The 24,546-nt window shown below is 51.1% G+C and overlaps 8 protein-coding genes across 8 annotated transcripts; 5 read left to right on the forward strand and 3 right to left on the reverse strand.

Annotated features, from left to right (window-relative positions):
• Positions 1 to 253: 253 nt before the first annotated feature.
• VTN00DRAFT_9267 (uncharacterized protein) lies at positions 254 to 1,225 on the forward strand (the record flags this gene model as incomplete). Its single annotated transcript, XM_069436208.1, has 1 exon — positions 254 to 1,225. The coding sequence occupies one exon, from the start codon at positions 254 to 256 to the stop codon at positions 1,223 to 1,225; it is 972 nt and encodes a 323-aa protein (XP_069284852.1).
• Positions 1,226 to 2,117: 892 nt separating this feature from the next.
• VTN00DRAFT_9268 (uncharacterized protein) lies at positions 2,118 to 3,788 on the forward strand (the record flags this gene model as incomplete). The annotated part of the gene is made up of 5 exons (XM_069436209.1): positions 2,118 to 2,267; positions 2,321 to 2,446; positions 2,511 to 2,588; positions 2,649 to 3,331; positions 3,398 to 3,788. 5 exons carry the CDS (start codon positions 2,118 to 2,120, stop codon positions 3,786 to 3,788), a joined length of 1,428 nt encoding a protein of 475 aa, XP_069284853.1.
• A 2,807-nt stretch (positions 3,789 to 6,595) lies between these two features.
• Positions 6,596 to 7,442, reverse strand: VTN00DRAFT_9269 (uncharacterized protein; the record flags this gene model as incomplete). The annotated part of the gene is made up of 2 exons (XM_069436210.1): positions 6,596 to 7,102; positions 7,170 to 7,442. The coding sequence occupies 2 exons, from the start codon at positions 7,440 to 7,442 to the stop codon at positions 6,596 to 6,598; spliced, it is 780 nt and encodes a 259-aa protein (XP_069284854.1).
• A 3,841-nt stretch (positions 7,443 to 11,283) lies between these two features.
• VTN00DRAFT_9270 (uncharacterized protein) lies at positions 11,284 to 11,900 on the forward strand (the record flags this gene model as incomplete). The annotated part of the gene is made up of 2 exons (XM_069436212.1): positions 11,284 to 11,317; positions 11,380 to 11,900. The coding sequence occupies 2 exons, from the start codon at positions 11,284 to 11,286 to the stop codon at positions 11,898 to 11,900; spliced, it is 555 nt and encodes a 184-aa protein (XP_069284855.1).
• A 1,231-nt stretch (positions 11,901 to 13,131) lies between these two features.
• On the forward strand, positions 13,132 to 14,646 carry VTN00DRAFT_9271 (uncharacterized protein; the record flags this gene model as incomplete). Its single annotated transcript, XM_069436213.1, has 1 exon — positions 13,132 to 14,646. The coding sequence occupies one exon, from the start codon at positions 13,132 to 13,134 to the stop codon at positions 14,644 to 14,646; it is 1,515 nt and encodes a 504-aa protein (XP_069284856.1).
• A 520-nt stretch (positions 14,647 to 15,166) lies between these two features.
• VTN00DRAFT_9272 (uncharacterized protein) lies at positions 15,167 to 17,638 on the reverse strand (the record flags this gene model as incomplete). Its single annotated transcript, XM_069436214.1, has 4 exons — positions 15,167 to 16,309; positions 16,365 to 17,212; positions 17,269 to 17,436; positions 17,503 to 17,638. The coding sequence occupies 4 exons, from the start codon at positions 17,636 to 17,638 to the stop codon at positions 15,167 to 15,169; spliced, it is 2,295 nt and encodes a 764-aa protein (XP_069284857.1).
• A 691-nt stretch (positions 17,639 to 18,329) lies between these two features.
• VTN00DRAFT_9273 (uncharacterized protein) lies at positions 18,330 to 22,203 on the forward strand (the record flags this gene model as incomplete). Its single annotated transcript, XM_069436215.1, has 3 exons — positions 18,330 to 18,486; positions 18,562 to 21,182; positions 21,241 to 22,203. 3 exons carry the CDS (start codon positions 18,330 to 18,332, stop codon positions 22,201 to 22,203), a joined length of 3,741 nt encoding a protein of 1,246 aa, XP_069284858.1.
• A 686-nt stretch (positions 22,204 to 22,889) lies between these two features.
• Positions 22,890 to 24,517, reverse strand: VTN00DRAFT_9274 (uncharacterized protein; the record flags this gene model as incomplete). Its single annotated transcript, XM_069436216.1, has 2 exons — positions 22,890 to 24,314; positions 24,383 to 24,517. 2 exons carry the CDS (start codon positions 24,515 to 24,517, stop codon positions 22,890 to 22,892), a joined length of 1,560 nt encoding a protein of 519 aa, XP_069284859.1.
• Positions 24,518 to 24,546: the final 29 nt, after the last annotated feature.

Consider the following 24,546-nt stretch of genomic DNA (forward strand, 5'->3'; position numbering starts at 1 on the left):
GGCCAGGTTGACGCCTCGAGGCTCCCCGCGGCCCACTGCGCGCGACGCTGCTCTCTGCTCTTGCACCTTTTCCACGGCTGTCTTAAAACTCTCCGCCCCGACCCCGCAATGCTCGCCTATTTGAACAAGCCCTGCTCCCTCAACCTGCCGGCAGGGGAGAACCGAGATGGCCAGAAGGAAAAGACGAAGAAGCCCGGAGGATCTTCTCTCTTTCTTCTCGTCTAGCACCCCCTAACCTCACGGAACGACCACCATGTCCATCCTCGTCACGGGCGCCGGCGGCTACGTCGGACAGGAACTGACCGCCGCCCTCCTCCATTCCACCCCGCCCGAGACCATCATCACCATCACCGACGTCGTCGCGCCCCGGGTTCCTCCCTCGGCCGCCCAGCATGCCTCGCGTGTCCGCAGCATCCAGGCCGACCTCACCCTGCCGCAGGTCGTCGACGCGCTCATCAAGGACTCCAACCCGTACGACACTGTCTACATCCTCCATGGCATCATGTCCAGTGGCGCCGAAGCCAATTTCGAGCTGGGGATCCACGTGAACCTCGATGCCACCCGCTACATCCTCGACCGGCTCCGGGCCACCATGCCCGGCGTCAAGGTCATCTACACCTCCTCTCTCGCCGTCTACGGCCCGACCCCGCGGGGCTTCGTCATCGACGAGACCAACATCCCCCCCATGCCCTCCTCGTCCTACGGCGCGCAGAAGCTCATCGTCGAGATCCTGCTCAACGACTATTCGCGGAGGGGGTTCCTGGACGGACGCGCCGTGAGGCTGCCCACCGTCACCGTCCGGGCTGGAAGGCCCACGCAGGCCGCGAGCAGCTTCGCGAGCGATATCATCCGGGAGCCGTTCCACGGCCGGAAGGCCATCCTCCCCGTGAGCAGGAACACTGAGATGTGGATCTGCTCACCGTACACGGTGGTGAGAAACCTGGTGCACGCGCGGGATATCCCCCGGGAGGCCTTTGGCGAGACGCGCTCCGTGAACCTCCCCGGAATCAAGGTCACCGTCCAGGAGATGCTCGATGCCCTGGAGCAGATCGGTGGCCGGGAGCGGCGCGCCCTGGTGGAGGAGAGGTACGACCCGGACGTCGACCGGATCGTGCAGTCCTGGTCGCCCAACTTCAACACGGAACGTGCGAAGCGGCTGGGTTTTGCGGAGGATATTCCGTTCATCGAGAACATCAAGCAGTACACCAGCCAGTTTGCGCAATAGGGGAGAGAGAGAAAGCGCGAGAGAGATTTGTGTGATACCCTTTGTAGATGGTATATAAATACATATATACCTACATGTCTAGGATGGTTTCTGATTCGAGATGTCCAAACCTGGCTGGGAGAAGTGTGCTGCTTGAATATTTTTTTCTTTTCTCCAATAATATTATTATCTGTTACCAGCTGCTTTTTCCGTGAAAAAAATATCTCTTTCCATATCCCAATATCCTAACCTGTAGACTACTCGTACAGAGATGTAATAATATATAGCTGAGTGTGTTGCTGTGTGAGACAAAAACTCGTTGCCATATTCGGAATATCTATTGTGGTATTTGAAATCTAACGGCGTGGATTAGTTAGATGTGGAAACCCTAGTCTTGGCACGTCCGGCTGGTCTGAGGAGTAGTTGTCAGAAGCCACAGGGTCGTATGGGAGCTGAAGAGGACTCGAACAGCGGTGGAAAAGTGACCCGATGTGTCCGATCCCCAGACACGGTGTCTGCAGCGTGAAGATGTCGACATCAGCTCGGATTAAAGGAAGGGGTGGTTGTGCAGCGGAAACGCAGACCCCGATCGGGGAAGGAAGGGGAAAAAGAGGAGAGACAAAGGGACAGATAGACGGTGCTCAGCATCATGGCAGACAGTCTTCTTGTAGACATATATATATGGCTCTGTCTTATATACGCATCGACGTGGTGGCCCGGCCGGCAAGGGAAGTGTCGGGATGGCATTCTGGGTCGTTTGGAAAAGCAGGTCATGTGATTGGCTGGCGCCGCTGCGAACAATTTGACTTCCGTCTTCACCTCGCAACTCCAGGGCAGACAGTCTCTCCTCGTCCGCCGCTTCAACCCTCTCGCCTTTCCTCTCTCCCTCAAACTCCTCACATCCTCTGCAGCCATGGCTTCCCGGCGACTCGCTTTCCAACTCAACCAGGCTCTGCGGAGCCGTGCTGCTCTCAAGTCGATCCAGCCGGTGAAGCGAGGCTTCGCATCCCCGGTGACCCTCCCGAGCCGCACCCAGTCCACCACCCTCTCCAATGGCTTGACGGTGCGCTCTCTCGACCTGCTCAATGGCCTTGATATTGACTGACATGCTCTCAGATCGCCACCGAGCACTCGCCATGGGCTCAGACCTCGACCGTTGGTGTGTGGATCGACGCTGGAAGCAGGGCCGAAACCGACAAGACCAACGGAACAGCGCACTTCCTCGAGCACCTTGCCTTCAAGGTAACACTTTAGCAGTCGTTGATGGGCTCAATTGAATACCGGCCAGATGCTGATGCGGTTGTAGGGCACCAACAAGAGAACCCAGCACCAATTGGAGCTGGAGATCGAGAACATGGGTGGCCACCTCAACGCCTACACCTCGGTACGGTATCCCGGAACGTCATGGAATGGTGCCATGCAGCATACTGATTGAGATCTACAGCGGGAGAACACCGTCTACTACGCCAAGTCCTTCAACGCGGACGTTCCGAAGACCGTGGACATCCTGGCCGACATCCTCCAGAACTCCAAGCTGGAGCCCGCCGCCATCGAGAGGGAGCGTGATGTGATCCTGCGTGAGCAGGAGGAGGTCGACAAGCAGCTCGAGGAGGTTGTCTTCGACCACCTGCACGCCACCGCTTTCCAGGGCCACTCCCTCGGCCGCACCATCCTCGGACCGAAGGAGAACATCCAGAGCATCCAGCGCGAGAACCTGGTCGACTACATCAAGACCAACTACACTGCTGACCGCATGGTTCTGGTCGGCGCCGGTGGTGTGTCTCACGAGCAGCTCGTCAAGCTTGCTGAGGAGCACTTCGGCCATCTCCCCACCTCTTCCTCCACGGCCGTTGCCGCTGAGCAGAAGCGCAAGCCCGAGTTCATCGGCTCTGAGGTCAGACTCCGTGACGACACCATCCCCACGGCTCACATTGCCCTTGCCGTTGAGGGTGTTAGCTGGAAGGATGACGACTACTTCACTGCCCTGGTCACCCAGGCCATCGTTGGCAACTGGGACCGCACCCTGGGCAACTCCCCTTACCTTGGCAGCAAGCTCAGCTCCTTCATCAGCCACCACGAGCTGGCCAACAGCTTCATGAGCTTCTCCACCAGCTACAGTGACACTGGGTAAGTTGGAATCCGCGGTCCCGGATTTTTTTTTCTTTTCAGGCCTCTACTAACCATGCAATCCAGTCTCTGGGGTATCTACCTCGTCAGCGAGAACCGTGGTGCCCTCGACGACCTTATCCACTTCACCCTCCGCGAGTGGAACCGTCTGTCCTTCAGCGTCACTGAGGCTGAAGTTGAGCGCGCCAAGGCTCAGCTGAAGGCTTCCATCCTCCTCTCCCTCGACGGCACCACCGCCGTTGCCGAGGACATCGGCCGCCAGATCATCACCACCGGCCGCCGACTCAGCCCCGAGGACGTTGAGCGCGCCGTCGGCCAGATCACTGAGAAGGACGTTATGGACTTCGCCATGCGCAAGATCTGGGACCAGGACGTTGCCATCTCCGCCGTTGGCTGCATCGAGGGTATGCTCGACTACCAGAGAATCCGCAACGACATGAGCAGAAACCTTGCGTAAAAGAAAAAAATAAGGGCTTAGATTAGAACAATTTGTCTGAGTCATTAACTCTTTTCACATGTGTTTCCGTCTCATCTTATGGCCCAACAAACTACCTCATTTTTTCCTTTGTTTTGCCCCCCCTCCCTCGACGACGTCCGGCGATAGATAGATGATGTGGTAGTAGCAGCAGTAGCGCACTCTTGTACAGTACCTCAACTGTCCACCTGATATACTCAAAATCTCTTTCATTTTTTTGTTCTGTACGATCCTATTTATCTAGTGCGGTTCCACCGCTGTAAGTCCCAATAATAGCGACCTGCGACCAGGCAAGGCACGGACCTTTAAAAATTCAATTAAAAAAAAGAGTTCTCCGTGTCCTGGCCTGTGCTTGCATCTCCATCCTACCATTTGCTAGGCATTACAGGAGTAGTCCCATTGCTCCGTACTCCGTGCCTCGTGCTCGCCCAGCGCTCCGCTCCGCTCGGCCTCCACTCTTCCATCCTCCCGGACCGGACCGGGTCCCCAAGGGGGGAGCACTGGGCAAGGCAAGGCCCGCGGGGTGCTCACCTGAGCGACCTCCTTAATTTTATTTCTATTTATTTATTTCGATTTCATTTTTTTCGTTACACATGCTTACCCACTTGATGTTTTAAGTTAATGAATAGGTAATAGGATGGATGGAATAAATAGGGGGAGTCCACCGAGTGAGTCGGTCTCGGTCTCGGTCTCATATTCGAGTTAGCAGTGGTCCCGTGATGAATGATGGAGAGAGAGAGACACTGGGAAATAATGGGGAAATGAAACGGGGAAAGAAAAGGAGGGGAGGGGGAAGTACCTACTACCTAGGTAGGTAGTGGATGGACTACCAGGTAAGTTAGTATCTACCTTAGGTACCTATCCTGAGTCAGATCTGCGCATTTGTCCGTACAGTTACTAGGGTATGTAGCTACCAGGTAGGTAGGTAGGTACCTAGGTACTTATTAGGTTTAGATATAATATCTTCCAGGAAGAGCAAGAGCAAGAGCAAGAGCATACGTCTCTGTCCTGAAATGAAATAAATGATCTACTTTTATCTGACGTACCTATGTACATGTACAGTACTGTGGGTTATCGTAGTTTTGACTAGCTTTACTGATTAGTTGATTACATAGCTTGATCTGATCTGGCCTTATCTTCTTCACATGGATTAAGTAAATGGATGGATGGATGGTTTGATAGACAGACAGACAGAAAGATATAGGTACGGTAGGTAGGTAGGTGGTATTGCGTAGGTACCTACTTACCTAAGTTTCTTCCACATTCAGCGCACCATCTTTCGCGAGAGGTCAAAGATTCTCAGTCAATCCATGCATGAGAGAACTTCGTTGGAAGACTTGGATCCAGATCATCATGTAAGCAAGCATTACGCTTGCTGTATACGAACCCCGCGCCATCGTAGGAATCAGGATAAACTCATCTGACGATTTGATCCGATCTTTGAATGTCTTCTCTTGTCTATGATGCTGACGGTCGTAACTGTGTTGTCTTAACTTATTGGTTTTCCTGCTTAACCTTTCCCATGGTTCGTTCCCAGTGGCTACCTCTAGCTACTACCAGGAAACTTCTGCCTAAACAGTTGCCTATTGAACTGTGAATGATAAAAAGAAAACGAGCCCGTCAGACCCAACCCAACTCAACTTCACTCATGGAGGTATCTATCGAATCCCCCATCTGAAGATTAGCATAAAACCTGATATGATGTGACACGGGGGTTTTTCTCTTTTCTCTCTCTTTTCTTTGGTGTCCTATTTAGAAGGAGTGGAGTTCACTTCTCCTCTGATATTCATATGAACATCTAACTACATATCCTATCCTTAGATCTGGTCCTCTCTCACGGTTCACGTACTTACCTAATAACATACTGTACAGTGTACCTAACATATTTTATCGATCCTCACAGGAAATATATAACAAACAAAAAAAACCAACAGTGTTGTGGACAATCCCCAAGAACACCAAGAACCAAAAATCAACAACAAAACCAATATCAAGACCGATGATGAGCATTAATTATCCAGTCCAGTCGCAGTACTGATTGATTAATCCCCTGCCCGTCACAGCCACGGGTGTTGCGGGTAAATGCGGATAATAAGTAAATCTGAGGTCTTGTGATGATTGTTGTTCAATGATGTCTGTCGGTTCATAGGATTAGGTATATCAGGGTTATTCGGACCGGGTGTTTACTAAATAGCAGGTAGTTATTTACTTACTTGGACCTCGGGGATACATACTGGGGAGATGGGGGATACATACTGGGGAGATGGCGGAGACATACATAGTCGTCGGCGTTGGAAGGATAGAGATATCTTCGACTCTATTCCCCTTAATAAGATTACAGAGCTACTGTACATGGAACAAAAGATCAAACCGACCTTTCTTTTTAACCTAACGTTAGGAGCACAGGAATCAGCAAAATAGAAAACAGGAACTGGAATTCAAATAGACTATATTAAGTGCGACACTATGCTAAGCGAGTGACTTCAGGCTTTGGAGAACAATGATGCAATGAGATGCTACATAGGTACATATGCAATTCGGTAATAGAAAGCAAGAACATAAACAAGGAAGGAAAAGAAGAAGAACAGCAGAAGTATGATAAAAAACACAATTGGTATCCAAGTTATCATCACAACCACCATTCAAAAATTCCAAATTGCCATTTGCCAAACGTGAGCTCATTTCCTTTCATTTGATTCATTCATCCGAAAAGGCGTACATACATATAGAACAAAACAGGGTTCCTTCAGAAAGGAGCCAAGCTACACAAAAGAATATAGAGCATCACATTACTCGCCGTAGAAGTAATAGTCCGCTGCGTACTGGACTGTAAAGGAGCTTGGCATGTTCGCGCATGACTCCGGTGGTTGTCCGCCCGCGGTGTTTACCCGGTAGACGCTCTTGTATCCACCAACGGTCCCGTTGATCGTCTCGAGATAGAGCCATGCGACCGCACCGTCACCGACGCCGTTCTCGCCCTTGACTGCGTTGGTGGGGGCGTCCATCTGAGCTTTCTTCTTGGAGATGGCGATTCCGTACTGGTGCTCGGCTGTGGTGTCGAGGTTGAAGATCGGTGTGGTTGCGTTACTGAAGTAGTGGTGGCCTAGCAGCTCGAGGTTGGCTGGCGGAAAGGGGGTGGAGGGGTCAGGAGGCAACGGGATGTTGATGGCGACGTCTGGAGCGATTGCGATGAGATCTGGATAATTTGCAGCCAAGCAGGAAGCGTTATACAGCGTCGCAAGTGCGCCTACAGCCACCGGTTTGACATCGGGTAATGAGTGGGCGCAAGTGTAGTTCTGATAGTTGTCAGCTCTGCAAAACTGCAAGACCCGAATCAAGGAAACGGGAAATTCAGGTCCATACTTGTGTGCCCCGGCCGACCGCGACATGGAGGAGCTTCTGACCAGCAGGAGGAGCAGGGAGCCCGGATGCCTGAGGGGGCAGTGTGGCCTTTGATATATCGCACGTTGGGGAAGAATCTCCAATCCGTTTGAGATCACCGATATGCTTGCCCACCCTTGCATAGAATTCCGCTAGATCCGAAGTGAATCCGTAAACATCGTTGAGGATGCCGTTGATAGGAGCTGCGAGACCAGTCGCTGCCAGAGATGTAACGAGCAGGAGAATAGGACGCATCGGAGATTAATTGAATCGAACTGACACTTTTTTTCAAAACTCTGAACTGGCAAGGAGGAAATAGAGAACAAATCGCCGAGGTAAATCAAAGTATATGCAACTTAAGATAAAAAAGCAAGTCGTACAAATTGACAGCGACGAGATAGGAGATTCCGAGATCGAAACAGAGAAAGGCAAAAGGAAAAACAAAGGAAATGATGTTATTATCAAAGATGCATACGCAGTATGCGGAGAGATGTAGATGTACAAAGGAAAGAGATTGGAGGGCATCTTGGGACGGGGCCGAAGTGCATCTTCATATGTACTTCGTGGTTTGCGTGATCGAGCAAAGAATAGAAACTGCTAAATCCAAACCCAAAACACTCAGATCTATTAACAGCTCGGACTGAAGCTAAGGAATTAGCGTTCTGCAAGAAGTTGAATTATTATTGGTAGCGCTATGCGCCCAACATCACAGTGTAATCATCCAGGATGGTGGTTGGCGGGCCGAGCGTGATCCTGGTTGGGGGAGCATCAGCTAAGAGCCACTAACCCCCAGGCTAATCTTCCACTTGCAGGGCTCTGTCCAGCCTCTCCAATTAACAGGGCTGCAACCCCCAAATCGTCAGGAATTATAGTCAGATCCGGTCACGCCAAGCGAAACGTGAAATCCCAGTGGGCGGTTGTATGCTGCACGAAATTTACCTTTTCAGTAAGAGATTGGTCTCTCTTCCATTCTTGGAGCCCCAGTCTATTTTCGGCATATATCTGGGTGATCAGATGAGGCGCTTGATGACGTATAATCATTCTCTTCAAAGAATATGTCAGTTCCTGGGAAGTCGGTGTCCAGAATCAGCATTTCTGATGAAAATGCTAACATAGAATCAGAGATGCTCTGAACTCTGAACCTCTTAGCACCTACTTGGCAAGTGTACCTACCTAGCCAGTGTAGGGCAACATTCGAAGCTTAAAATTTGTATCACCATACATCGGGAACTTTCGTCGAATCCGAATACCTGGTGGCACGATTCCCACCAAGATGTCCTGGACTAAATCCTGCTGTGTAAAGCCCGATGAACCGTAAGGGCTTGGCCGCAGGGGCACTTCCGATCCGTTCAGCCTAGGGAGCCACGGCGGTTCAGCAGTAGATGATGAGCACATGGGCAGAACGCTCATCCTAAGAGCGGCAAGTTAAGTTACCTCACGATTGAAACTTTCAGTTGTGCCGCCGCATGTCAGGATCTTGCCATATTACCAAGTATGTAGGAACCCATTTTATGAAGCCAAGACATTGGGCAATTGCGTCCAATAGCCTTCGTGCTCAGCATTATGCCTTTCGCGCTGAAGGTGGTCTTCGAATGGTAGCACTGTGGAACATCGTTTTATTAAATGGACAGCGCATGAGACGTACTCTCGGAAAGCGCCGATGCTACGAGTCGGCCAGGTAGCATCAGAGGCTTTTAGCCAATGCTGGTATAATGTCAGTTTCCGCTTCAAGAATGCAGTGCCACTCTGGAAGCCCAGCAGCTCGTAGCTGCTTCTTCACATCCACGTGGTATTGGGTTCTAGGATGGCTTCCGCGGAGAAATGTCAAAGGTCCAGCGCTAGAACTCTGTAGGCATACAACCCATGAAGAGACCAAGTCGATTAACCACAGCTAGAGCGACTATTGTGAGCATGATAGTGGAAGCGGCAGTCCAGGCCCAGATCCCACGCAGGTAATACCTCTGTTTGCTGAACTGAGTTGTTAATTTTACCTATGTGAAGATGTTAGCCCACAATGGTAGAAGTAGAGAAGTAAAAACGAATAGTTGGTGGTCTTGCTAGTGCCTAGAACCAGCACCTGGTTATCTGTCCTACAGTATCGCAGTAGGAGAAAACCTCTATTCTTCAAGTGCCTCAGGAATCCGATTATCCGACCGGCGGCTAGAGATTTGTCCAAGTAAGGCTGAAGAAGAGCCGGTAGTGGAGACGGTGGAAAGCCTGTATTTCCGTAGTGATCAGAGAGTGCTGCACAACGTCGCAGCACGCTAGGCCTTGAGGGAGCAAGCAAGAAAGACCTTGTTCCTGGTCTAGATTGCGGGCTGCCTTCTGCAGCAGCTTCTGAGAGCTTAGGGCCGATCCACTGGCTACTGCAAACAACCGCATGGCTGGCGTCAACTCAAACTCCTAGAATTGATTGAAATTCGATGGGAACATGGTGTCCAACGGATGCTCGCAGGCGGGAAGCTTCTGAAGCGCGCCCGGTTGAGCTTGGCGTCCTAGCGTGACAAAAATAGAGGTCACGTTGGTCCACGCACGTTTTCCACCAAGATGCACTGCAGACTTGTAGAGATACAGAAGAAGTGAGAAGAAGGCGCTTCTGAGATTCTTCGGCCTTTTCCATCGGCACATAATCTGATGAACTCCATCAATTACTTCACGGAGACCCCAAAGCCCGCTAAGGATGCCCGCAGAGCTTACTGCTACAGGCAAAGGCTTCTGAAGTTGGAAATCAGTATGTGTCAGCCAGAAATATACCAGTACCGATTGCAAACAGATATCATGGCACTTTTTGTGGTCGAGCACTATTTTTGGTCCAACGGTATGAAATATCGAGGGTAGCAAGTAGAGATTGAAGACAGTACTTCCGAAGTAGGCAAATAGGATCGTACAAAAGAATGCATAGCAAGGGCCATGGCCACGTGGATATCCCCTGTCGTTCATCCGCAGCAGGTAATCAGTGGGCCCCAATATGAGATACGGCTTCTGGAGACTGGGCCTTTAATAGACAGTTAGCATATTGCTACAATTCTTTCACATTTTATATTCTGTGTACTTTCCATGTGGCCTGCCGAACGGGAGCATTTTCTGGACAGAAAGCAGAGTCGCGAATTCTGTGGCTTCGTAGTCTGAAACATAATCGCTGCTGGTCGAAAAGCCCGAAATTGAATATGTCCGCGGAGTTGAGAAGACTCTCTATATGGTGACCGATGTAATATTCTCTTATTTCACTTACTTAAGAATAGTAATATGAGTAACAAGCTCAGCACTGCCCCCTATTATATATGTAAGCCTTCTTTTGTTTTTACCTACTATGGTGAGAAGCTTCTTATTTATATAAAGTTAGATACTTCTGAAAATTATAATTCTTTGGCTGGTTATTAAAAATTTGCTCATTGTCAGGTTTCGCCAGATGATAGTAATCGCTTATTATCTGTCTGCGTTGATAGCATGCCCTTGTACTCTCTCCAGTCGATCTTCCAGCCTTATCTATTCTTTCCAGCCTTCAGAAGAGGGACAGAGGTCTCATTGAGTGGAGCATATACTTGATCTAAGGTAACTGGAAGTAGCATAACATATAAGTGCACTACGATCTAGTTCCTGTAAAAAATAACCTCCGCTCTTTCCAGACAATAGGCAACCTTGCTACATAGTAATGTAGCCGAAAGCAATGAATTCCCCAACGGAACTCGGTACAGACCAGCCTGGGAAGCTGCCCAAGGCTGAAGAGTTGGCATAGGTAAAGTGAAAACTCACGAGGCTGAGAGCGGTTGCGGAGAATCTACACAGCCGCCCCCCCCCCCCCCCCAGCATCGCTAATGGCGCCATTTGGGTCCCAATGAAAGTTCGTATGGGAAAGCGCGCTAGAGAAAGGCAAGGCTGCCCTTTTTCTTTTACTTTCCATTCATGTGAATTCCATTTCCTCGCAGCTGCGCACGACTTCCCAAGCTCAACGGCTCCACGTCTGTCAGCTTTCATAAATATGTCCTCCAGTTGGCGAAATTCTAACTGCTTCCGCTCTGCTCATTACGGCTCGGTTATAAAGACACATTAATTGTACCGTATTCCACGTTGCACCGATTACTTAATCTATCTTGCCATGCCACCAATAAACAACATGAACGCCGAACACAGTGAGTTCACAGTCTATGAGTCTGAAGTGGTGTTTACCCTCTAACTAACCTTGATGGTGCAGATACTGCCAGTTCCAATAACGAGGTCAACTGGCAAGTGGCCTGGATGGCTCTCGTTCTACTTGCCATCGGTGCTATGACGCAGCCTTGTGGCTATGTGCTGGATATAGATGAGACAAACTATCGGCTCTACATTCGAGCGTCTCCAATAGTCTTCATTGCCGATGTCCTGCATTTCCTCGTCCGTGTCTTCCTTGGCTTCAGCCTCGATTACCGCGAGTTCTGGTATCACATCAAGGCTATGATCAGATACCGGTTCAGGGAAGAGCATGGCATCTATGGCCTTGTGGGCGCTGAGAAAGCATCCATCATCCGCTGGGCTTTACTTGTCATCGGCAGTATTCCTTGCCAAACCATCAACCTGATGGCAATGCAAGGCATACCGGGACGAAAGCCTGGGCACTTATGTTCCTCATCTCCATCATTTTGGGAGAAATACTTATTTTTATTGCTCAGAGAATTTACCGTACTCGCGAAATTCTCCAACACAAACAGCTCTCATCAACTACCCGAGGTTTATTAGGTCTCTTCCATCATATTCCCCTGGCGGCGACCGAATCCATAAATTCGTGGTTCTTTCTAAAAATGCTGCTTCTGCAGCCTTCTATCCCAAGCCGTACCAAATACGTATATTTACCTGCAGGATTGTTCCATTTATTTCAGAACGATACTTTATAAAATCTTTCGCTGTTACATACCTCGTTTCGGTTACATCAAAGGGCATATCTTCACATTATTATTTCTCCCATTTCCGTACTTTCTGGTTTGCTCTTGTATGGAATCTTTGATGAGCTGGGAATTGTGTATCCCCAGAGTTCCCAAGAAATACTTACTACACCGATGTTGGTGCTTGTAGCTATCGTACGTGGCTTTCGATACACGCTGCTGGGCTAGCTATGACTGGCACTCAATTGTTGATAGATTCAACAAAGTTATCACGCCTGTTTCAAGCCGAACGCAGCGAGGAAGATAACGAAGCTGTGGCCATCTGTCTTTTAACATTCATCATGAGTCTATCGTACTACTCGCTGGTGTATGATCCATCCAGAACTGCCAACCCAGACTGGACCAGCGTGTTTGGCTGAACGAGTTACTCAGTTTCATTCATGTACTATTAGAATCTATCAGCAACGTTTATATCAAGACTTTTCTACCCTAGTCGAATGCTTACTTGCCTAGGTACTCAAGAGAGCTCGACGAGCGCGGGCCGTGGAAACACGGGCGCCCCACGCGGTGGAGCCCGGGGAAGCGATCACAGCGCCCAGCGGGGAAGATGAGCAATTCCCCTCACAAATCTCCAGATGATGCAGAACTGTCAGAGGCTGTCGGCCAAAGCAGAGATGAGGATGTGCAAAGAGACAAGGCTCGAGAACCAAGCCCCCCACTCCCATTTGCTGTGCGATCCCTGTCTAACTCGTCTAGTCGCCAAACATGTGGCTTCTCCGCACTCTGCATCTCGACAGCCCATGGACCGAGGAGCCTGAGTCCCCGAGTCGCGTGCCATCACTCGGACTGACCTCATAGATAGGCTTCTGCTCTTGTCTTTTGCCTCTCCTTCCATTGTTCTTCTGCTAACACTCGAATATATGCATCTAAAGACAAGCACAATGTTATCAGTATCAGGTTGAGCTCGCCGTTGATGCCCTAATGGGAAGAAGAAAACCGTGGTTCTGATCTCACGTCACTGAATCTTCCTTCCGAAGAATTGCATCTTCAATTGATTTACCTGGCTGAAGTCGCCATTGAAGCCGCAAATGGCTTGTACCTGCACATCATTCTATCCGCGGGTTCGCCCCCGCGACGTGGTGATCGCGATCGGACTGCTGTGCATCCTCTCCCTCTTCACCCCATTCTGGCAGTACCCAGACTCCCTTCGACCCTCCTATTCCATTCCTGCGATCAGTAGTGGTGGAGCACACCATTTTGACTCCGAGATCCGATTCTGGTGGGCGCTGCAGACGCTCTTCGAGAAGACGGCTCCGGGAACACCTCCCCCTGAAGTGATCGCACCCAGTCGGGCCATCGATTTCGACTTGAAGTACGGAATCACTCAGCCTAACCTCTTGAGAGTATCCGAGGAAGATGTGAACGAACTTCAAAAGGCTCACTACAACTTCGTCAATGCTATCAAAGCCGGGGATCCCAAGCTGGACCTTGTCTACAAGTCAGGGACGCAGGGCATCGTCACAGCAGCTGCAGGCTCAGACTTTCCTGTGCTTGTTATATCCCTGCGAATGATCCGACGAACAGGTACAACTCTCCCAGTGGAAGTTTATTTGAAGTCAGGGGAGGAATATGAGGAGGCAATCTGTGAAGAGGTTTTACCATCCTTGAACGCCCGATGTATAGTCATGACCGATATCGTCGGCAGCGAAGAGGCTCCAAAGATCACGCGCCATCAGCTGAAGTCATTCGCCTTACTGTTTTCTTCCTTCGAAGACGTCCTCTGGCTCGACTCGGACTGCTTCGCCTTGCATGACCCCGCACAGATCTTCAGATCCCACCTCTACAGATCCACAGGACTGATCACCTGGCCGGATTTTTCTGCATCGACAGCCTCACCAATATACTACGAGATTTCCTCCCAGGGAAGATCACCCGCTCTCACGGAACGAGCATCCACAGAGGCCGGCCAACTCTTCATCTCGAAGAAGAGACACCATCTCACCCTGCTCCTGATGAGCTACTACAACCGCTACGGCCCGTCCCACTACTACCCACTTCTGACACAAGCTGAAGACCCTGACGCAGGAGAACAAGAGACCTTCCTCGCCGCGGCCTCAGCCCTAGGTGCTCCCTTCTACGCGACCTCAGAACGGATCCGTTTGATCGGGCACCGAAATCCAGCAGACAACAACAACATCGCCGGCTCCGCCACCGTCCAATTCGACCCCGTCCGCGACCACCAACTGACCGGCGCGGGCAAATGGCGGGCGAAAAACGAGTCCGTCGCCCCTTTACCCCGGGCATTCTTCATCCACACCCACCACCCCAGCAAGTTCAACCCGGCCACCATCTTCGACTTCCAAGATCCGTCGTCCGGGGAGTCACCGACCCGCGGCCCGGACGGGAAGAACTCTCGCGCGTGGACCGCCCCGGAGGAAACGATCCACAGCCTGGGGTACGACGTGGAGAACCATTTCTGGCAGGAGGTGAAAGTCGTGGCGTGCGAGTTGGAGTTCAAGTTCCAGAGCTGGAAGAATAAGTGGGGGATCTGTGAGCATGTGATGAATTATTGGCATAGTGTGTTTGAGGGAGTGGTTCACTAGGTTAGGTACGTAGGCGATGATGATGTGATTGCCTTCCATGGATTTTTGGAATACCCTTTTCCGAAGAGCAATATCTACGATATATAGATAGTTCAAGTACTTAGAGACAAGCCCACTCCGAAGAGGATTATGAGTGTTTTGGATGATACGGAAATTAAGTATAATGTAGTATACTACTATGAACGATAGTATAGAATGAATTGCTGCCTACGAGATTGATCCAGTCACATTAAAAATGTCATGAGGAATTTTTAAAAATTAATACAGAGATGAATGACATATCTTGTCATTCTCATATCACTACTAACTATTAAGGTATCTTTTTATTCAGGAATTGATCACGCCATATATTGAAACAAAAACCGGGAAATTCCGAAGGAATTCAGAAATCATGACAGGACAAAGGAAAGACCATGAGCCAGGATGAGTAAGTAGTACAACAGAGCCTCCAGTCCTCGACCAGGAGACGAACGTCATCCATATCCATATCCATATCCATATCCCATAGGCGAAAGCTAGCCTAGCCAGCATGATTAAACGCCTCCTGCTGCCAATCATCCCCATGTAGCTTCCCAGCACCGGAACCGGCACCGGAACGACCTGCCGCCGCCGCTGCTGCTGCAGCTCCGCCGACTGCACTGCTAAGCGTCGCACTGCTGTGCTTCTCGATCTCCATGGTACTCATCATGTACAGCATGGCAAAAATAAGGATATGCAGCGCGAAACAGTACACCGCGAAGAGGTTCCTGCTCGTGCGGTTCGCGAGGACGATCCGCGTGATGGAGAAGACGATGCGTTCGGGGAAGCTCATGCGCTTGTAGGCGCGCACCGATTCGCGGCCGCGGAAGGCGGCAAAGGGGGATATCTGCGCTTCATATGCAGATTGGTAACGGTCGAGAGTGGACAGGCCCGAAGGTGTATCGTTGGAAAGGTGGACGGAGGTGGAGCTTGGTTTGTTTCCGTATGCGGATGCTGAGGTAGATGCCGCGGCGCCGCGGCTGTAGGTCGAGACGTAACGGGTCTTCTCGTAAAGGTTGAGGTTGTCTTTCTGGAGGGAGGCGACCTCTTGCCGCAGAGATTTCACAGTGCTGTACATCTTCGAGAGCTCCTCCTCCAGCTCTGCGTTCTTCTGTTTGAAACGGTCCCGCTGGGCCTGGACCATAGGTAAAATGCCCGAGCCGCCTCCAACAGGCTCTCCCGCACGGATCGCGTCCATCGTGTTCGCGGAAGCGACTCCTTGATCGAATCCAGATATAATGGATGATGTGGGTGACGTTCCTCGTCGAGAGGAATGGTGATATCTTGAGGTGTAGGTGCCCGCAACGGACATGGCAGAGGAAGGAAGAGCATTGGCTGCCTCCTTCTGCATTCGCAAGAGATCGTTCTCCAGAGTCGCTGAGAGACTTTGGGACTTTTGAAGCTCCTCTGTAGTTTTGGAGAGTTCCGCCCGAAGAGTTTCAAGCTGACCCTGAAGATCGCGGTGGGATACTCGAAGAACAGTGAGCTCATTTGTAAGCTTCTTGTTTCTGGCCAACAGAAGCTGCTCCAAAGTGCCCTCTTTGTCTTTAAATTTCGCGGGAGCACCATTGGGAGTTGCCGGCGATGCAATATCCTCTGTGAGATCCCCAGTATCCTCGTCATCACCAGTAGAAAATTCAATCGACTAAAATGATCAGCCTTCTGGAAAGCTACAGTGAGGATTGTAAGACATTGCTTACCTTGATGACTTCGAGCTCCCGTCGAATATCATCATAATCGGCGCATTTCTCCAACTTCGCACGCAGCTCGTCCCGTTCGGCGGTGATCTTTTCACTTAGTCTTTCGGATTGGCGAAGTTTGCCCTCCCATGAATGCCTCTCCGATTCCCTATCAAAGCGTGCCGCATCAAGCTTCCGTAGTAGCGACGAGTTTTCAGACTGAAGTCGCAGATACGCGGGGTCATCTTCAACAGATGTCTTTTGCTCTCCTTGGGAGTGCGACACGGCTTGAGCCAGCTCCAGCCTCAGCTGCTCGTTTCGCGCTTCGACCTCCGCCAATCGCAAGGTAGTCTTCTCCAAATCTGATGCGACGAGTTCCAGCTCCGCAGCAGTAGCAGTGTTCTGTGCCCCATCACTCTCGTCCTCTCGGCCTAGTCGCTGAGAAACCTCGTAGCTAGCCTTGATCTCTTTCAGAAGACGCTCCTGGTTTTCGACTTTCTCTTCCAGGCTCTTCTCTTTGGCTGCCCAATTGTTTTTCTTCTCCGATAGTACCGCGGACCAGGACGCCTCGATCTCTTTAATTTTCGCTTCATGGCTCTCTTCTAGTTTCCGTCGCGCCGTTCGCTCTTCCTCGAGCCGCTTTTCTGTGTTTTCCAACTGAGTTGTTAAACGGTCCACTGATTTCTGAAGGTGCTCCTTCTCAGAAGTCAACTTGGGGACAGTGTCTTCGGAGAGGACTAGGGAATCAACGGAGGCTTCGAGAAGAGGATATGGATCGGGAGCTTCGGACAGAGAAGAGTAGAGCTGGAGGAATGCTGATGACGAGGTTTTCCCTTGATTGGTCAGGAGATCGATGAAGGTTTGGTAGGCTATCGAAATCATGTCAGAAAACTAATATCGATACACCGGAATAAGCGGAACCCACCCTTCAATAGACCCTTGTACTCCGTAAGCTTCGACGCATCATCCAGCTTCTTAAAGTCCTTCGTCTTCTGAGCAAGCTCCTTTCTCTGAACAAGGGCGTCTCTCTGATGAGCGACGATATCTGAAGCGGTGCTGTCTAGTTTCGGTATGGTGTTGGTCAAGTCAATGCCTGTATAGAACCGGAGTAAGTATAACCATGAGCCCTAAGCGATTGATTATTTGGAGCCTTGCGCACCTCTCCAGGCAGAAATTGCACGCTGAAACTTGTTCGTCTCCTCTGTCTGTTTGCCAGATTTGGCATCCTGGTCGTTGCGACCATCATTCCGGGTATGTTCCGGGATGATGTCCTCCGTAACTGCAAAGGAATCCATTTCTTTGGCGCTGTATCAGGATCAATGCAACATGTCCAGCATCCTTAGCCTGAATCCTAAGGAATATGGAACAAAAGGCAGCGAAGGACCAACTATTCGCCGGAGAACCTGCCTGCAACACCACGCGGCCTCACCTTCAATGCGGAGGGAGCTCGACACGCGGTTCGGTCCGATATTTCTCCGTGATGTCCGCTCAAGAGCTTTGAACACATCTACATACTGTAGAGCGGACATATCCCGCTTTTCTGTCGTTGCTAAGATAATGCTGAATATTGCCATTCTATACCACTTACACATCTTAGCGGATGGCCGTGATGGTCAGAAGATAAAGTACCTATCTTAGTTGATGTCTACTGCCAATTCGGGTAGTATATCAGCACCTCATGCATCGCAAAAGTATTATTATTTCGTATGCTAGTAATAATTATTATTTATTTTTATCAGTCTATCATTTATGGTATTTGGAGCGTCCTCCAAGTAGTCATGCACTCCGCATTTAGATAACTAGTCACCTTGGTGGTCCATGACTAAGCAGGCATAGGCTCCGCAGCTGGAGCTCCGCCTCGGATCGCATCTGAAGTACGATCCCCTCCAGCAACTTCCCAAATGCTTGGGACAGGGCGCTTTTCGCTCTATGTTCTGATCGCAAAAAACTCACTTGCTGAGGGCCGAGCGTGGCCTTTGTTTTATAATGGGACCGGAAGATGACAGCGTCAGCCCCCGCAAGAGAAGGAGGATCAATCCCCCGACAGCCGCTCCCTATGTCCTCCGCCTGCTGCTCGATAAGGTACCGCTGACGGGCGAGGGCACCAACTCAGACGTACACATCACTTGTGTGGAGTCCTGGAGTGAGTTTCCAAATTATGCGTTTGAATTCCGGAAGAGATATACGTTCATTTATTAACTGATATGCTATGCGACAGACGAGAATCTCTACATTGGCACCTCCGCTGCGGAGATCCTTCATTTCGTCTCCTTCCCTCCAGACCCCTCCGACGAGTCAAATGAGCCCTACTTTATCCTGGCCTCAAGGCTACCAATTACAGTTTCCCAAAATTCCTCGTCCGCTAGCAACCGCCATGGAGTCCAACAGATTGTTCTGCTTCCCAGCGCAAATAAGGCGTGTGTCCTTTGCAATGGCATCGTCACCTTCTACACATTACCGGAACTTAGTCCAGCATTTGGGAATACCAAGGTCGGGCATTGTCGGTGGATTGGTGGGCTGGATCTCAATAGAACCGCAGACGAGCCGGGGCCTGAGGACCCAATCATCATGGTCGCCCTCCAGAGCAGGATCATGCTGGTCAGGATCGGCGAGGAGGCGCGTCGTGTCAGGAACATCGAGTTCCCAGGCTGTCTGATTGCATCACGGAGGGATACAATTGCTTGTGTTGCGGATGCGTACTCATACTCGTTACTCGACGTGGAACATCAACAGAAGATACCTCTTTTCCCGATATCATCGTCGAGCGAGGTCTTCGACTCCGGCCACGTCGAGGATATCCCTCGTAGCTCCGAAACTTCTGCCAAGAGGTTGTCTGCTGCATCCTTCCAGAATCCGGAATCGGGAGACGCCGGTGGTCATAGCCGTGATTCCAGCCTGAATGCCTTTTTAGGGTCGCGGCAGCCTAGCCCTCAGCCGAACCAACGCGGTAGATCAAGGTCTCGGACTCCAGACCTTTCCTCGGCTTCAGGAACCCCAAGGCAATCGATTTCGCAGGAACGAAATAAGACGAACACGTCGAAAGATCTGCCTGAGCCACCAGCTCGTGAATCCGAGCCTGCCGCTTCAGACAAGCATAAGCCTCTACCGCCTACACCAAAGCCTAAACCGTCACAGTTGAAACCACACATTGCATCCCCAACCCCTTCTGAGTTTTTATTGGTCACCGGAACCGAGCCTTCAGAGCCTGGAGTCGGTATGTTTGTCAACGTGGACGGTGATGTGGTCCGTGGCACGATGGATTTCCAGAGATACCCGGAAGCCGTTGTTATTGATGGATCACAGGAGACAAACCAGGCGCGACCCAGTGATGATACTGAAGAGGGATATGTCCTTGCAGTCGTAACAGTCGATGATGACGGAAAGACCCGCAAATGCATAGAGGTGCAACGCTGGGACGTCGACCCTGGAGAAACCGAGAGACAAAAGGCATATGTAGAGATACCCATCACTGAAGACATGCAAAAGGCCCAAGTAGGCATTCGCCATACGGTTAGTCCGAGTCAGCTTGAATTTCATGAGCTCCAAGAGCTTCTGCGAATGGTTCGGTTGAGGACTCCTTCGTTGAATCCTCCGGACAACCACGATCCCCGAACGCAGGAATCCATAGAGCAGCTGCAGAAGGAGAACGAGCTGTTTGAAGCCCAGGAGATGACCGAGAAAGGGACGTCGCCGGCTGGCTGGGAAGTGGAAAGGAACAAGGAAGAAGCCGCGTTCGTCCGTGGTCTTGGAAACATCAGAAGCAGTCTTATCATGTGGTCTGGTGATCGAATATGGCGTGTCTTGAGAAACCCATTGACCCTTCAACTTGATCATGTCCTTCAAAAGGCGCAAGCACCGGAGGACAGCAGCTACAAGTCTATTGACAGGGAGTCTATTGTTCGCTTAACACAGTCGATTCGGGATGCAGAACCGAAAACAGAAGCTGAATTTCTGGGCCTGAACTACGTGAGACAGAAGGCGAGCTTACTCTTATTCGTAAATCTCATTTCCACACACCCCAGTGCCCGGAACGAGGTGACAATTAAGAGCACAGAAGAAGCCTTGGTCAATAGCAGTCTAGACCCGCGCGTGGTCCTACTGTTGATCCCTCTTCTGAGAGTTGAAGTTCTGCAGGGGCCACAGGGCATCTGGGTCCATGGGGGGCTTGCTAGAGTTGCCGAGTCCTATATACAGCAATCTGGAGATCCAAGTGCCGGGGGCCGAACTTCTCCCTTGGTGGACAGACCTGTCTTGGATATGATCAAACGCTACTTGTTTTCCTGGCAACGCAAAAGAGGGTATGGCAGTATCACGGATGAGACATTTGTCTTCGACAGCGTCGATGCAGCGCTTTTGCATCTATTGCTGGAGCAAGACGCTCAGGGACTTCGTGAATCACATCCGTCTGCTACCGTCCGGGCCGAGCTTAACAGGCTGGTCGACAATTGGAAGGGCAATTTTGACCGTGCGGTGATTCTTCTGGAGGGGTACAATAGACTCTTCGTGCTGAGTCGGCTCTACCAGAGCCGGAAAATGTGTGGAAATGTTCTTAAGACCTGGCGACGGATAGCCGACGGGGAGAAGGATGTTGGCGATGAGGTCACAGCCGCGGGCGTTGAGGTCCAAATGCGACGCTATCTTGTGAAGATCAGGGATGTCCAGCTTATCGAAGAGTATGGGTCGTGGCTAGCAGCACGCAATCCAAGTCTCGGGGTGCAAGTCTTTGCAGACGACAGCAGCAGAGTCAAGCTAGAGCCGGCCGAGGTAGTTGCGTTGCTTAAGCAGCGTGCGCCGAATGCTGTACAGTCCTACCTGGAGTACTTGGTCTTCTCAAAAAACGTGAGTATATATATCCTGATGACTTGGAAACATGAAACTAATAAAGTGCTTGCTCCAGTATTCACAATACGCCGACGACCTGATTGCGCACTACCTGGACACCGTGATCTCTGTCCTCCAGTCCTCCCCCGCTGCCCGCTCATCTCTTTCTGACTCCTATTCTACCTACCGCGCGCTCCGCCCCCCAAAACCCACCTACCTGAACTTCATCACCGAAAACGCTCCGCCAGAGCCATGGTGGCAGGCTCGACTCCGACTCCTCCAGCTCCTCGGTGGCGGCTCCAGCACGCAGTTCACATCCACACCCGCCCCATCGAACCTCTCCTACTCCATCCCGGCGGTCCTAGCACGGATTGAGCCCTTCCATAACGAACTCGTCTCTGAATGCATCATCCTAGACGGCCGGCAGGGCCGACACCGCGAGGCCCTCAGCCTCCTCACCCACGGCCTGGGCGACTACGACTCCGCGATCCGGTACTGTCTCTTCGGCGGGCCCTCCCCATCACGCGCCGCCACAGTAGCGGCTGCTACCCCAGCAGACCTGGCCCCCTTCCCCGAACAATCAAAACTGTTCAACCACCTCCTCCACGAGTTCCTCCAGATCGCAGACCCCTCCGACCGCATCGACCGCACCAGCGACCTTTTAGCCAGATTCGCCTCGTGGTTCGACGTCCGCGAAGTCCTCTCCGTCGTTCCTGACGAATGGAGTGTCGACATCCTGAGCGGGTTTCTAGTGCACGTGTTCCGCGACCTGGTGTCGCAGGCCCGCGAGGCGCGGGTACAGAGGGCGCTGAGTGCCAGTCTTAACTTGCGCGTTGGGGTAGAGTATCTGGAGGGGGTGGAAAAGGTCGGAGGATGGATTGAGGATGGTGAGGGATTGAGAGGGTTGAAGGGTGGAACGGGTGGTGGTGATGATACCACTAGTGGTAGTGATGGTGGTGGTGGTGGTGGGCAGGGGCCTCGTCACAGAGATGGCGGAAGCGACTTCAGGGAGATGGTTGGTGCAAGCCATTCACGATGATCTCTGGAGATCTAACCCTCTTGCAAGTTACATTTGTCATCGTTGATTGATTAATTAGCGTTGTTCTTTGTTAGCCAAGGCTCTCTTCTTACGATCACGACCTCTCTCTATATCCTTGTTGTTTCTACCCATGGCTGCTGCTGGTTGGGAGTTGTGGAGAAAAATGGTATATATACCTGACATATATTAGGTACATATATGCTACGCAGCGTAGTATTTGAGTATCTGTTTACTGAAGTATACCAACGGAATTGAACTGTTATCAACAGTCGATTAGGTTGTTTAGATGTGATGGATCCAGCCATTTTGACACTAAGATTTATACATAAAATACTTCGGGATAATAATGCCCTACTAGTCCTGGCATCTATCTACACTCCTAATTTGAGAGCTACTCTAGTTATTCTTGCACAGAATCTCGAGGAAAACGCCACAGCTCTTCGTTCCACGCTTGAACGTAGTATGCACGTATACGTCCCAACAATTATTTGCCCCACTTATGCAAGTTGTACTTCATGCTTCCAGTTATTAGAATCCAATGTCACATCCAACTGTTAAGATCTTCAAAGTTAATTATCACAGGAACATGCATGCTACATGGAAACATCAGACAAGGTCTCTATTCTTTGCCTTTCATCTAGGCCTCCTGGAATGCTAAGGTAATAATAATGACACTCAGATATTCATTACGATTGAGCTTCTTCCTCTTCCTCTTCTTCGTCCTCATCGTCGATGGGCTCCACGAGAATATTGCCTCCACGGCCAATCCGCTCGCGGACAGTTCCGCCTGCCTCCACCTCGTACACGGCCCTGGGCATCGGCGACACGAGCCGGAATCCGTACTTATGTTCGAATCCCTCGGGTTCCTGCACATTGGATACACCGTCCGACTCACCGGCGACCTGTAGGACTTCGTAGCACTCAACAAATGCGTATAGCTCCTCGATGTTCGCGTCCGCAGCGAACCTGCGAATCACTCTCTCTCCAGAAGGAAGGAGGATGCTGACTCGGACGGCATCTTTGGCGTCAGGGCCTGGCTCGCCGCGCAGGGACTGAGCACGCCACTGTTTCCACCGCTGGAGGTCCTGGGCCCGCTTCTCTTCCGCGGCTTTCTTCTCTGCGGCAGCCTGCTCTGCACGCTGTCTTGCCGCCTCTGCTTCCCGTCTCTGCCGAGCCCGCTCTCTGTCTTGGGCCAAAGATCGTTGATAAGCGGAGTCCTGTTCCTCCCTAAGGGTGCGTGCTGCCTGCTGTTCTGCACGTGTTGCGCGGACTCGATCCAGAGGTTCCTTGTTCTGTGCGATGGCCGTTCGAAGCTTGTTGACGAACTCAGACGGGGACGTGTTACCTGCTATTCTGGTAATCACAGACATAGCGGTGGAGGAGACGTTGGGAGTGTGGACGATTACAGACGCGAAGGGGAATTTAGTACACCGTAAGGAATTGGCCACCTGATAAGCCTCTGAGTCCTGGACGTTTCCTCCCCAGAGAAGCAGCTCGTTTCGTGAATCGTTGATAAAATCAGTCATTTCACGGGAGAGTAGAGTGTCTCTGACCCAGGAGTTTGTGTCGTCATGCTCAGGGGACAAAAGCACCACCAAAAGAAACTTCAACTCTCGGTGGGCCTTCTCGAGAGCCATATTATATCCATTTTCGAGAAATGGCAATGAGTGCGACCCGTATTCCTCCTCGAATTCCCTGATAAACCTCGCTGCTGTGTCTTTAGGGCCAAGGGGTCTTCGCCCGCTAGCATTTCTGCTGACACCCCGGAGGGCCGTATTTGTGCCAAAATTGAGCAAACGCGGTAGGAAAGGAAACAAGGTCCCGAAAAGACGAAAAGAGCTATAGAGTAGTCGATACAGGAGGTTAAATGGTGTGAAAAGGAGGGTCACCAGAAACGAGGGTCGATAGGGTGGCTGATTTTCGGGCTGTGTGACGATTCGGGGAGCAGGTTCAACGTTACGGGAAGCTAAGGAGGAATATCGAGCAAGGTCATCTGCCATAAGGTTCTGCGTCTGGCGGGTAGGTCGCGCTGGAGGGGAGCTATGAAGGGCAGCACGGGCTTCTTCGACGGGGTCTGGGCCCTCTCCATCGAAGAACTTTGAAATGGCGATCTGCATGAATTGGCTGTCAGAATACTGGGGTAAGAGTATCAAGAGAACACATGAGTCCCAGAACAGACCTGAACGTTCCATTGTGAGCGGCGCAGCAGAGGTATGGCTGCGGCGGGTTCCTGACCGGTGACGGTGGTGTATGTCTGGAGGGCAGCCTGCTCGCTCTCGGAGAGCTGCGCGATATCTACCTCGTCTGCAGACATGGTAGATCAAAAGAGGACTTCCTCCATAA

Source organism: Thermoascus crustaceus (assembly GCF_041956765.1).
Source record: "Thermoascus crustaceus strain CBS 181.67 unplaced genomic scaffold VTN00scaffold_7, whole genome shotgun sequence".
Taxonomy (NCBI): domain Eukaryota; kingdom Fungi; phylum Ascomycota; class Eurotiomycetes; order Eurotiales; family Thermoascaceae; genus Thermoascus; species Thermoascus crustaceus.